This window comes from Pangasianodon hypophthalmus, chromosome 9, assembly GCF_027358585.1.
Source record: "Pangasianodon hypophthalmus isolate fPanHyp1 chromosome 9, fPanHyp1.pri, whole genome shotgun sequence".
NCBI classification, from domain to species: domain Eukaryota; kingdom Metazoa; phylum Chordata; class Actinopteri; order Siluriformes; family Pangasiidae; genus Pangasianodon; species Pangasianodon hypophthalmus.
Genome location: NC_069718.1, coordinates 8,588,001 through 8,602,625, shown reverse-complemented (window position 1 = coordinate 8,602,625; position 14,625 = coordinate 8,588,001). Strand labels below are relative to the sequence as shown.

General features: G+C 36.4%; 1 protein-coding gene across 1 annotated transcript in view; it reads left to right on the top strand.

The window, feature by feature from the left end:
* Positions 1-1,017: 1,017 nt before the first annotated feature.
* trpc3 (transient receptor potential cation channel, subfamily C, member 3) overlaps positions 1,018-14,625 on the top strand; it is a 37,575-nt gene continuing 23,967 nt past the window's right edge. Inside the window, exons 1-2 of the mRNA XM_026919727.3 lie at positions 1,018-1,286; positions 10,697-11,462. Of these exons, the coding sequence (XP_026775528.3) occupies positions 1,126-1,286; positions 10,697-11,462 (927 nt within the window). The 5' untranslated portion in view covers positions 1,018-1,125. The remainder of the gene's footprint in view (positions 1,287-10,696; positions 11,463-14,625) is intronic.

Sequence of the window (14,625 nt, the reverse complement as noted above, 5' to 3'; positions counted from 1 at the left end):
ACTATCCAGTGTCACCCAGATGAGGATGGATTCCCTTTTGAGTCTGGTTCCTCTCAAGGTTTCTTCCTCATATTGTCTCAGAGAGTTTTTCTTTGGGGATAAATTTTCATTAGGGATAAATTCACATATTTACAATATATTTTTTTAATCCATTTATTTCTGTAAAGCTGCTTTGTGACACTGTCCATTGTTAAAAGCACTAAACAAATGAATTGAATTGAAATTTTAGGTGCTAATCGAAATATAAACTTGATCCCAAAATTACTTTCTTACTAAATCTTATTATTTTTTTTTTGTCTCTAAAATCTGCAGCTTAGCTTACACGGCCTTAAAACTGCACGTGAGATCAGGAAGGAGGTGGGAGTGTGCAATATTGATCATGTGATTCTAGCTTTTCCCTGATTGGTGAACACTGGTGCTGTTACAACTAACCCAGTGCCCAGTGTTACAACCATCCCCAGTCTCACCTGAGGTACTTTTAATTAAGGATTTAGAGATACAATACACCTAAAGATGCATAGCCTACTAAAGTGCAGATGGTGCATCCTTGTGTGTACCATCTCAATGACATGAAAAGAAAAAAAGACATTTTTTTCTGAGAATGCAGAAGCTAAGAGACTAAGTAAGAAAATGAGGTGGCAGGGGCTATAAGTGCTTGTATCTTTCATGCATCTTTACCAGAAAAGAATCAGAAAATAATGAAAATTACAAACAAGCAATATCACAACAGTCTGGCGACCCAGCTGTTGTTAGGTGAATTGAGACCTTGGGATAGAAATACATAAGAACAAATTAAAAATGTAGTCACATTTCTATGATATGAATATTAAGACTTAGTGAGGCTCCCCCACTAGCTAAATCTTAATGTATGCTCTGATTGTATACCGCTATAAATTTATTGTAATGGTGACTGTAAGTGAGGATGATGATGATGATGATTAATGGGAAGGAGGAGGAGGAGGGGCAGGAGTATCACAGTGACTGATGAACTTGCTTGTAGCCTGTCAGGCGGCTCCGCTCCACTGCAGTGCACTTCAGCTGAACCTCGGCGCGCGCGCTGAGCTCCGGCACCGGCGGTGCGCGCGCATCCGGTGCTTCTCAGGCGGAGAAGCCGCACTCGCCTGTATGTCCGCCAAAAGCAGGCTGTCCAAATACCATAAAAGGGTATCAGTGCCCGCGGATGATGATGAGCAGTGTTGGAAAGAGGAGAACGGCGGTGTGGATGCACGTTACCTGAAATCCGTGAAGAGTGCCAGAGACGCGGCGCACTACTACCGCTACAACATGTGAGTAGCTCACAGTCAGAGCAACGCTTCAGTCTGAGTGAAGGATGTGAGATCTCTAACACACTTACTCACTGAGGATTAAAAAGTGTACAAATGCGTAACAGCTATTGATGGACAGTTAAAAAACTAATGAGAGAACTTGACTTTTTTACAATGTGAAATCTGAAATTTATGATGTGTGCATGCAGTTTTCTCAGTGATCTGGAGTGAAAGATTGTGTTACTGTATGCAGATGCAAGTTTTATGTGCATAATAACAACAACAACAACAACAACAATAACAACAACAACAACAAAAATAATAATAATAATAATTATAATAATAATTGTTACTATTATTATTATTAATGTTGTTGTTGTTCCTCGTCTTTTTCTGGAAAAAAAATCAAATACCTATTTTGTATCCAGTCTTGTTAAATTAATTATTCTGAATAATACAATTAATGTCGGGTGTGTGTAAAGACAATGTAGCGCCATCCTGTGGATCTTTACGAAAGTGTGTGTGTGTATGTGAGAGAGAGAGAGAGAGAGAAAGAGAGAGAGAGAGTCCGTTTTGATCTTTTAGGGACATCTGACTGACCCATAAAAAGAAAAACTGCTTTAAAAGGTGAAAGGTTTCCTTTTGGTTACTGAGGTTAAGGTTAAGGTTAGGGTTAGATTTAGATGTAAGCATTGTATTATTAAACTGCATTAATTATGAATTATGTCAATGGAAAGTCCTCACAAATACAGTAAGACAGTGTGTGTGTGTGTGTGTGTGTGTGTGTGTGTGTGTGTGTTAGTCACAGCATTGTTTATATACTATATTAACACCATCATACTGTATATATATATATATATAAAACCTTTACAAAGTTAAAATAATTTGTGTAGTCTGTTGGTGAGTGTAACACACCGACAAATTCCTCATATGGGTAAAATACTTGGCAAGATAAACTGCTTCTGATCCTGATCCTGATTTAATGGTTCCTCTGGCATTGCTCCAAAGAACTTTTCTAGCACTTTTTTAAAGATAAAATTGAAAACATTAAATGCTTCTTTAGTAAATACTGGTTATCTGCTTTGCTTTGTAGAGAGAGACAAAATGACTTTTTGTATTGTTTGCTCTGCTGTTTCTAAAGATTTTCAATATTTAACATTTTAAGTGATCACATAATATCATGATTCCCAAGGGGAGAGTAAATTAGGTTCACTTTTACCTAATATTGACTCAACTAATTAGCATCAATAAGAAGCTCCTTTTGTCACTGTAATCATTCTCTGTCATTCTTTACTTCAGTACAAAGCATTTGTCTAAGCTTCAACATCCTCACTCCTAGTGTGTGTGCCTCAGTTACTACATTTTCTCAGTAATACTTTATTTGAATTGTTCATTATAGACAATCTACAATTCATCTGTAGACCATCAAGACCCAGTCCCTTAAATGATTCTGCAAAATGTATCAAGGGAATACACATGGACTGAATTTGACATAGTGATAAGACCAGGGACAGTTTGATAGTCTGTAAATGATCAACTAAAATTTGGAGCTATAAACTGGACCATCTATGTTATTAACACATATTAATATACTATAGACTGTGAATAGATTATATATTATACATCAACAATCATTAACAGTTGACATACTGTTTAAAATCAGTTGATATGCTTGTTGATGACAGTCTGTAGATGTTTTCTGACTTCCTGGACTATCCTAATAAAGTGTAACCATTGTTTTACTGTGCTGTTACCTGATTGATGAACCATGTTGTTCACGGTTATGTGTATTATTAGGCACTCTTTCTCTAAGATTGGTAAAGACATTGCATTACATGCAGTGTCACACTTCCCCAATGTTGCCTCTTGCCCCTTTGATATTGCGGTTTATAAGTAGAAGATATTGATTGTCAAAGAGTCACAACACCTGACCTAATAAAGAAAAAAATGACTTTTGTTTAGATGTGGCTCTCTGAAAGATTTTCCCTTTGGACACTGTTGGGGTTAGGGTTACTGAGGTTAAGGTTACGGTTAGGGATTATGGATAAGTGCATGTACAGTAACATACAACCAAATGGGAATAACATGCAATATTTGAATTATATGAGAGTGTGTGTATGTGTGTTTAATAAGCTGCACTTTATGGTTTCTGGTTGATGGAAACTCAATTCTACAACATTGATAGTACTTTGGCTCTTCTAACAGCCATTTTCTTGAGTTAGATTCTGCCTCACTTGTCACTTTGGATGAAAGTATCAGCCAAAATGAATAAATGTGAATGTAAAGCTATCGTGGTGTTAGATACAGCAGTGGATGGGACACTGCAATGCCTTATGAAATGACATACTGATCAGACTGTATCTATCAGTATCTACTTACTGCATAAAGTAGCCATCAACATTTTAGTTGCACTTCCAGGTGTGGCAGGGCTGTGGGTTAAAATAACAAATGCTTTTTGGCTTTTTTTGTAAGTTACTCCTTGTTACTGGAGCAATGGAGGGAGCACCACCAGAAACCTCACAAGTGATATTTGAAGTTATGTGATGAGCAACTATTCTTATACTGACTGACCTCTGAGGGTGCATTGCTCTACCCACACAAGTTTGCACATCTACACTTGATCAGGCACCAGAATGATCCAGCAGCCAGTGGGATTGTCAACATGGTAGGGGGTTAAGCAGGGTTTGATGGAGCAAGCATCACTTGGCCCAGTAGTAGAGCAGGCTACTGTGAGTTGGTCGGCAGAGCAGGCATCTCTAGGGCCACTGGCAGAGCAAATGGCTTTGGGATAGTGGAACAGGGGTATTGGGAACCTTTTTCAGAGCAGATGTCTTAGGGACTTTAGTCAGATCAGGCAGCCTTTCAGACTTTGGAGAAGCAAGAATTTTGTTGGCCTTTGGAGTAACAGGCATCTAGTTGGCCTTTGTTAGAGCAGGCATATTTTTAAATCTTAGAGGAGAAGTTCTCTTTGGACTTTTGGTGGAGCAACTCTCTTTTTTGTCTTTGGAGATGCAGGAACTTTGGGACTCTAGGTGGAGCAGGTGTCTAGGTAATTTTGGTAGAGCAGGTGTCTTGGGTAGACATGGTGGTGGACAATGTGGTGAACAGGATAACTTGGGGTGTAATGGCGGGGCAGGTGTCTTGTTGGCCGTTAGAGAGCAGGTGTTCTGGCACTGTTGCTGGAGCAGGTGTCGTGGAACTCTTGGTGAAACAGGTTCTTGGTGTACATGGTGGTGGAAACTGTGATGGACAAATTGGCTTTATTGGTGGAGCAGGGGTCTTGAAGGCCTTTGGATAAGCAGACATCTTGTGTGCCCTTGGTGGATAAGACATCTGGGGGTCTGTGACATCTTAAAGGAAGCATCTTAAAGGGCCAGTAATGGAGCAGGTGTCATGGAGGACAGACATAGAGCTGGGCTGCAGGCTTAGATATATGTATGGCCTAGGCATCAGGCTGAGGCACCAGGCTACTAACTTTGTTTTTAACCTCATCCAGAAGATTCTCTGATAGAAGACTTATTGATCATTACCCCTTAATAATAAAAAAGATTAGTTAACAGACAGGCTGCATTACATCAAGTTTGATTTCTTTCTTATGGTGTCCAAAACAACCATCTTTTTGTTTTAGATTTTAGTTGTTAATCTTTTGCTTGTGGAGCTTGTCATTTTATTTAAAACTTTTGGCACAGAAAAAAACTCTGGCTGGTTGGATAGTAGGTAAATGCTGAGCTTTCACTGGGATTTTCAACAGAATAATTATACATCAGAATAATTATAGATAGTCCAGATCAAAACGTTGAAACCAGAAACTACATTATTAAATATTGGACTGGGAAAACTAGAAAAACAAGCAACAAGATCAAGGGGTCCAGAAATGAAGTATTGACACATGTAATTTATGCAACAGCAGGATTTAAAGATTGTCAGACCACAACAAAACAAGATACTGGTGAAAAATTAGACATATGGGACATCTAATAATGAATAAGGATTGGAAACAAACCAAAGGCAAACAAGAAGCAATTTTGTCTCGTCTGTATCAGGTATTCGGCTGGCACTCTCCTATGGAACACTTTTATATCTCTAGTTCTCGTCTGTTGATCATCAATTCATCTTCTCAGTGAGGGTGTAATATTGTTTCTCTGTGAGAATGCATATGATAAAAAATAATTATATTTAGGAAATGGGAACACGGTGCCTTGCAATACATCAATACATCACATCATTATTCCTACAGCTCACTTACTCTCTGTATTGTGTACCTACTCCCCAGGCAGATATGGACATAGATTATTGCACCAATATGCATTATCTTCTGCTTGAATGAAGCCTACATCATGATCTGGGTTTTTGTATGTGTTTGTGTTAGATATGAAGTAGCAAAATTAAAAATTTAGTCAAACTTACTTATGTCAGCTTGTAAGACTAATTATATGTTATCAAATGGTAGGTTGAAGTGAGTAATGAGCTGCATGATTAGTTGCAATCAAATCATTTTTCACAATAATGAAGTCTGTATTTTTTTTTTTTAAAGCAAGCTCTCATTCTAATCCTCTTGCCTGTTTTCTCACAGATACTACCATGGTTTAAGGCTGTGCTAAAAAGAGTTTTTTTCCCCCCAAGACTCATGTTTATTTATTTATATGTTTTATCCAGTATAACAGTGAGCGTTAGCACAAAAGGAAGATGTTGCTGCTGTTCCTGGTGTATGAGCGCGTTGTCCAGGTCGAAGACAGCTTGAGACAGAGTGTTTTCATTGGCCGTAGAATTTGACTAGAAAAAAGTCTTATTTACAGCAATTGCTTCATGGTGAGAGAACGCATAATAGCTGCAAAGATATCCCTTTCAAATGACTAATGTGGACCCAAAGGTGGATGAGGTTACAGAATTCTTTAAGCTGAGCATTCACATACCTTGTTGTTGGTTTTTTGTTTGTTTGTTATGTATTTGAGCCAATATCAGCCACGGAATTTTAAAAAATTGTTATTTAATTAAGGAATCAAATACAGCGGAGTATGCTGTTATATAAGAAAAAAATCATTGAAGGGGTAGTGTGGTGCCATTATCACCCCAGAGTTGATTATTTTCCTATACCTTCATGTTCTGAAGTGTTTCATTACTCTTATACTACAGCAATTTGAGACCAATTAAATTTTTATATTGTAATTTTTTTTAATCTGTTTATAGTTGCATTTAATGTTGAGGACCATCCATGAAAAAAAATTGTTCTTTTTACCACCTACTTGTTATCACCAATCTCTCTTTTTCTCTCTTGAAATTAATAAGACAAAAAAAATCAGGATTGTCATTTTACCAAGAAACTGGAAAGCTCAAAGTTCTCTGAACCCTTTCTTGTGTTACAAAGTGCTGACACTGGAGACTCCTTCTTCAAATGTGAAATAATTGTCTCCTCACAGAAAGATTTACCATATCAATGACTTTATGTTTTTCTTTGCCAAATAATAGCACATTTTAAATCTGTTTATTATTAGTCTTAGATTATGTGAAGCATCCATGATCCAAGTCCCTGTCTATAGAAACGATAACGTATCAAAAGAAGTGCACTAATATAAAAATGTGATTTGAATTACAGCTGGTAGTGTCAGAGCTGCTGTTATAGAAAACACAACACTTTTTGGGATGGAGAATTTAGCAGGACTGTGGTATAAAAAAAACATAAAGAACTATGCCCACTCTCATATAATGACTTGAAGCCATTTGTTCTAATAACTTTCTAAATTCTCATAATTCTTTTCTAAAAATCTAACTCTTGGCAGAAAAATCGAGAAAGCTGACAGCATCACCAGTCTTTGGTTGTGATTAATGTATGCTTTTACTTTCTGCTTATGAGAATAAAAGTCTTTTACTCATCTTAATTATGAATTAAACCTCAAGTCAATCAAGTGAATGTACACAGGGGTTAAGACCCCTAGCTGAGGCCTGAGAGGTGCCTTGATTATTTTCATTATTGATTTCATCAAATACCTGACTTGTACAAATTCATTTTTGACATGTTGCTGTCAGCCCCCATTTTGTCTCCATTATCACATCAGGGGTTTGATTGTGTGTGTGTGTGTGTGTGTGTGTGTGTGTGTGTGTGTGAGCTCGTGCATGCAGAAGGCGTTCCTCCAAGTGTGTTCTGCTGCCCCGTGACGCAGAATGAGCAGTAGGTTTGGTTGGATGGCTTCACATGTCTAAGAGGAAACAATTCACAAAAAAGTCAAAATGACACAAAAAGATAAAGCACTTAGCAACGCTAATGGTTTCGTATGGTTTTGCTTTGTGTATAGTAAGTAGTGAGTACCTTTATAGGTTTTCTTGAATGATGTTATTTAATTTTAATTAATTCAATTCATTTTACTTGTCAAAGTGAACTTTACTGTCGTTACAATTATATAATTCATATGTTCAGTTATATAAATCATTATTAGTAGTATTTTTAATTAATTTTCATGTACTTTTGACTTTAAATCTTTTTCATGTATTAAGTAAGTACAGACAAAAGTAACCAACACAATGGGTAGGAGTAAATAAATAAATAAACACATGGTATTCATTTTTTGAATTCATTACTGAATTAATTACTTAACTTAATAAGTAAGGATTGAATTGCACTTCAAATCCACGTCAAGTAAAAGGTTAATATCCCAAACAGAAACATTTAAGGGGGAATAATACAGTAGTGTAAGTTGCCTGAGGTGCAGAAAGTGGCATACCCTGTTAGGTGCAAGAAAGCACTAATATCTGTTATATGAGCTTTAATGAACCCTCCTGTGGAGAAGAGGTACAATAGATATTGTCACAAAGCTTCAAAATGTAATATATACTGTTTATACAGGATAAAGAAACAATGTTTCATTATAACTGTATTTTAAAAATTTAAGCAGCAATGCCAAGCAGGAGACTATTTGCAAAATGCTGGTGATTTTCTCTACCCAAATGAAATCAGCTTCTCTGTACAAATCAAATTGTGGAGTAGATTGAGGCCATATCTTAAAGGCCCATTGGATATGCAGACATTAGGACTAATATTGGTCCAAATTGGCTGTGGAAAGCACTGTGGATGTTCACATCTGGTTCCAAGTTAAACGACCCTCTCGTCTTTAGCTATTCGGCAGTGAAGAGACCGTAAACTGGAATGAGTGTGTGCAGCTCTGCTCTCAGAAATACGGTTCCCTGCTCCACTGAGGCTCTTGTAAAGGGGAGCTGATGGACTCTTGAGACTCAGTGTGTAATTCCACTTAGCATTTATTACTCAGTAACATCCTTTCATCACTGGGGTATGAAAAAATGAGTGAGTGTACAGTGGAGATATTTGATATTATACTGAGATTACTGGAATACAGTGGGGTCCAAAGGTCTGAGACCACCAGAAAAATGCTCCTAATTTTTTCCTAATTTAAAACAACAGTTTTCATTAAAAATTATATTATTGACAACACCTTGAGTGAAAAGTAGAATCTTGGAAATTTTTACATGAATTTCTTCAAGTTTTCTTAGTATTTGGTATCTCCCCCTTTTTGCTTTAATGACAGTGTGCACTCGAGCTGGCACGGACTCCACAAGTTTGTACAAAGCCTTATGATCCATCTTAGATCAAATCCATAGGAGTGTTGTCTGATCATATGCTTCAATAGAAGATATTATGCATGAGTAAAACCTGACCTTTTGTATAAAGCAGTTAACATAATCGTTATCACAAATTTGCTTACATTTAAAAGGGACCTACAAATAGTGCAGAATCTTCAATATTAATTATTCTTTGTTTTAAATATTTCAAAATACTAAAAACTTCGGTTTATTTCCAATTTTAAATATAAAAAAAATCCCAGATTTTCAGTGCGGTCTCAGACTTTTGGAGCCCTCTGTATATTATTAGTTGGAACTGGTCAATGACATCTGTACATTGTAACTTTATTTATAACTTTCAAACATACAATCAAAAATACAATCAAATCTTTACCTATTTGTATAGATACCACAATCATCAGTCTATGCTCATGGATTCTCTCACTTGCTCTTGATACATTAATGTAACTTGAAAGAAACAAGAACCTTATTTATTTTATGAGAAGTTTGTACAAATTTGAATGAGCGATTGTGATATGGATGGATTTCATTAAATTTCATAGGAATCAATGGTACAATCACTAACTCTACATCTAACCTTAACGGTCCCAGTTTTTATAGGAATTTGAAAATGTGAGAGCATGCTGAAAGGGAAAAAACATGTTCTGATTTCCAATTTCAATTAAAATTATTTGTTTTTACTAATATACTGTATATTTGAGCACACTTAAACTAAATATGGACACTTTATTTTACTCAGGTATATTGCTGACTTGCTATTTCTATTTTTAATTAGGATTTAGACCCAAACCTTCTCTTACGTTTTTTTTTTTTTAATTACATTTTTTTTTTGTACTTTGTCCATATTTGTTATTATAAAATGAAATAAAGGTAAGACAGTATATATGTATAGGCCTCCTTATACTGTCTACTGGCAAGTGAAAGTCACATGAAATGCAGATGTTCAGAATAAATGGCTTGTTATTTTCAAAGTGTATCATTAACTTTGTATATACTAAGTGTAAATTCACAAAGTTGACATGTAATTGAGAGTCAATCTCATTTTGAGATATATCAGAGGTACATATATGGATGTCTTTCTACATTTAGTTGATAATCCATCGATAGAATGTAGTTAGATGTAGAACTTAGTGTATACCGTAAAGATTTATATTCCTGCTGTCTGGTTTTACCCAGAATAGGTTGAGATCTCTTTTGAGTCTGGTTCCTCTCAAGGTTTCTTAAGAGAATCACTTTCTGTGAAAGTAGTGCAACAAAAACTTAAGGATCATTAATAGATTCATTAATTAAAATGTTCACCTATGAACAATGTCACGCTCAGAACACTGAAGTGTATACATTTAAATTGGATAAAGTCTAATAGTAAAATACTTTAAATGCAGATTCATCAAATAGATTGTGTTGTTCTTTCTTGTATGACTGTGTTCATAAATGTTTCCTAAAATTGGCACAGAAGGAGCTGGGATGAGGCATCTACCTGTAGCATCTGTTGTGTTTTATTAAAAAGCTATTAAAACCAGGATGAGTTTGCACTATCCACAGGGATCTTTCCCAAGATGGCTGCTCTCACTGTGTTCACTTCATCTGTCACCAGACCTCCCCTGGGAGATAATAGTCCAAACCAAATGTCAATCATCTGCTCCTTCTCAGAGGTGGCTACCTGATGGGACAATGTCAACATGGATTAGCATATTAGACAAAAGCGGGCAGGGGAATACAGCACTGTTTCCACTCACATGAATTTGGAGGGTCTGGAAGTTTAATCTTAGTACAGCTAGATTCTTTAGACGGACAACCTTTTCCTTACAAGGTGCAAATCGACTGTTTATTTCTTCTTCCAGGAAAACTCTGGACTCTTTTCCAGCACGGAGGATGACCCTGCAGCGTGAGAAGGGACGTCGGCAGGCAGTCCGTGGTCCAGCATTCATGTTTAACGCACGTGGAAGCAGCCTGACAGCCGAGGAGGAACGTTTCCTCGATGCAGCCGAGTACGGCAACATCCCGGTAGTGCGTAAGATGCTGGAAGAGTCATCCACCCTTAACGTGAACTGTGTGGACTACATGGGCCAAAATGGGCTGCAGTTGGCTGTGGGCAATGAGCACCTGGAGGTGACTGAGCTGCTCTTGCGGCGAGAGAACCTGGCACGTGTTGGCGATGCCCTCCTGCTGGCCATTTCAAAGGGCTATGTGCGCATTGTGGAGGCACTGCTGGGCCACCCGTCATTCGCTGGTGGAGAGAGGCTCACGCGCAGCCCACGCGAGCTGCAGGACGACGACTTTTATTCATACGACGAAGACGGGACTCGCTTCTCACCTGACATCACACCCATCATCCTAGCCGCCCACTGCCACAAGTACGAAGTGGTGCACATGCTGCTGATGAAAGGTGCGCGCATTGAGCGGCCGCACGACTACTTCTGCAAGTGCGCCGACTGCACAGAGAAACACAGGAAGGACTCGTTCAGCCACTCCAGGTCCAGAATCAACGCCTACCGTGGTCTGGCCAGCCCGGCATACCTCTCGCTCTCCAGTGAAGACCCTGTTCTCACTGCCCTGGAGCTCAGCAATGAGCTCGCCAAACTGGCCAACATCGAGAAGGAGTTTAAGGTATGATGGTTGGGAATGGATAGACCACCAGAATTTTTAACTTTTATTTTCATATACTTGAAACCTGATTGCATGAGAGATTTGAATAGATTTGAACAAACAAGGGTAAAGTGGTTGGATTTTGTTTCATGAAGATGTTAAAAAGTCTACCTTAACCCTACACTTAGTATCTTTTTATACAACTTTAGCTATGCAAATTGTTTCTAATTTGCCAGCCTAATAATATGTTGGCTTTAAAATAGTCCAATTTGAAATACTTAGTAAAAGTTGAATAATACTAATGTTTTTCCCACTTCATTACATGATGCACTAGGCTCAGTTACCTTAATGAATATAAAACATCATTTTACAAAATAATATTCCAGTTATTTTGCCCTGAACAAAAAGATTTTATTTGCTGTCTTTTCATCTTTTATTTACATTCCCATCTGTGCACACACTCCTGCCATCAGAATTGATTCTGAGCATAGAAAACAATTTATGTGTCAGTTTCCATACATATTGTTATATTAATAATAAAAGACATATATGTAACATATATTTGGGGCATTTTAAAATAAGATTTTCATTTGTATTATAAAATAAAAAAAAGACCTGGGTCAATGGGACATCCGTTGCTACTTTTTGCTATTTTTGTCCATTTCATTTTGCTGAAGGCACAGCACTGTGCATAAAATTTAGGACATGGCTTTGAAGAAACATGAAGGTTCTTGTCATTGTTGTACATCTTATGACATTGCTAGGGGGTTCAAAAGTTCAAAACCTTCAAGTACATACAGCACTAAATCAAACACGTATGATTTTTGTATTTTTTTTTTTTTTCTTGGACTCTGTTAGATACATTTTTTTTTTTTTTTTTACAAATGTGAGGTTTTCTATGTAGTTGTGGTGTACTTGTTCATCAGGAGGGGTGATATGACCCTTGCTGAGAGCAATAACCTTGAGATCATCATGATCTTGGCAGAGATGCTCAATAGCAATGCATGCTGGGAGATTAGTCTGGCATTCGATCAACGGAAATGACCTGGGCAGAGCTTTATTGGATGATAGAGACACTTGTCGTGAATAATTTTGCATTTGCTGATTTAGCTGATGCTTTTATCCAAAGCGAATTACTTTGACATTCGGCAACTGTTATTATATGCCATTATTAAATCACTAGAGCTGATTTGTCAACAAAATGCTACAAATAATTCAGAAAATTTTATTACTGTTATTTATTACTGTTCTCATCCGTGTCTGGTCAGTTTCAGCTGCGTCCTGCTTTTTATTGTATGTCTATAAAGTCTTATGCATTTCCACACCGTGTATAAGGTGTGTTTCTCATTTTGCAGTTCTGTGTGGTTTTGATATTTTATGGCTTTAATATTCACCTACATGCTTTAACATTGAATATGCTTTGGTTTACTGTGTCTTGTAGGAGACAAAAAAAGTCATAAATGTCTAACCAAGTAATAATTTTAGTTGTCTAAATTACCAGGCTCCAATTTATAAGGTTATTGCAACTGATTTCAATCAGTGAATTTTGACTTAAAATTAGAGATGGCACAATACAACTTTCCTTACCAATACTGACACAGTTAGCTCTGCCGATATCGATATCCATGTGATATCCATGTGATTTTTTTTTTACTGAAGCACTTAAAATATACAGGAAAAAACAAATAGCTTAAAACATGATTTACATAAAACCACTTATATTGCAAATATAATAAAGTGTAAAATATAAATATAATAAAAATAAATTCTAAGAAAAAAAATAAAATCTCTTTATATGCAAACATTTACAATTCCAAAAAAAAATAATAATCTTTTCCAAACCCAATTCCAGTCCTTTCCATTTACAGGATTTTTTTTTTTTTCTCTGATAACTGATCCAACATTTTTTGCTGGTATTGGCCTGACACTGATCCTGCTTATTGGATCAGTTCCATCTCTAGTTAACCTAGTAATGTTGGAAAAGTCATTTCTATCTCAGCATTGTATTACTAGTATATGCCCAGCTTATGTAATGCAAAACTTTGCACCAGAATGTGACGTAATGGTTTCAGAGACCTTTATTTCTAAGATGTGTTTTGCAACAGCTCTCAGAGGCTACTGTACATCTTTATGCAGGCATCATATGAAAAGGTTAGCTTAGCAGTTTATTTTGAAAAATTTCAGACTCGTTCAGCATCAAATTTCTCCCACATTCTTTAAATCCACTACAGTTTGCTCTGCTCTGCTCCTGACTGTAAGTGCCTGAAAAAAGAAACTCTAAGCATACATACAAGCACTATCCCAATTATACAAAACTTCTAACTAAGTCTCACCAGGGGTTACCATTGAACCGAATGTTGATATGCTACTGTGTCTGCTGTTCAGCTTGTGGTGCATCGTGGGGATTTGATTAATAAATGAAAACCACATTGCAATCACTACCTATGCAGCTCATTCAGACTACACTAGATCTCCTTATTTAAATTAAGCCTGATCCTCAGCTTTGTTAAACGTGGGTACACTTCCTGACAGCATTATCCTTTGGAAGTTTTCCAGCCCGAGGCAAAGAAAATGTCACTGTGGTGGTTAGATAGCTTATAATACAGAGATGGAAACTCTCAAATTTATGTTTAAAATGAGTCACTATGAAATTCTGATAGAAAACTGCTTAAACAAGACATATATTTGATAATACTATGTGTGATTTATACAATCAGGGTTGTACATTTAGCTAACGCTTTACATTCGCTTAACGTTCCCTTAATAAACATTATTTATTGCTTTGATTAACATTAACAAATGCTAAACTTCACCTTTAATAAACTCTAAGTAATGTTAATCATACTACAAAGTAGCTTAACATATGTATTAATTGACATTTGTTTAAATTTGTCCAGGTATAAATATTAAAACTGGATTTTCTGAATTTCACTAGTGAACATTGGTTAATGCAGGTGGTTAATAAGTGACTTTTTGATTTATTATTAAAAAAAAAAAAAAAAACATCAATTAATAGATGTATTAGTTTCTTTGCTAATGTTAGACATGGTGTAGTTTATTATTTGTTCATGTTAATTAATGCAGTAAATAATGTTAGTTAAAACTTTAACTTCCAATTTCAGATTTTATAGATGTATAATTCTAAGACATGATGCAGTGTTATATTTATTCGGCTTACCACATT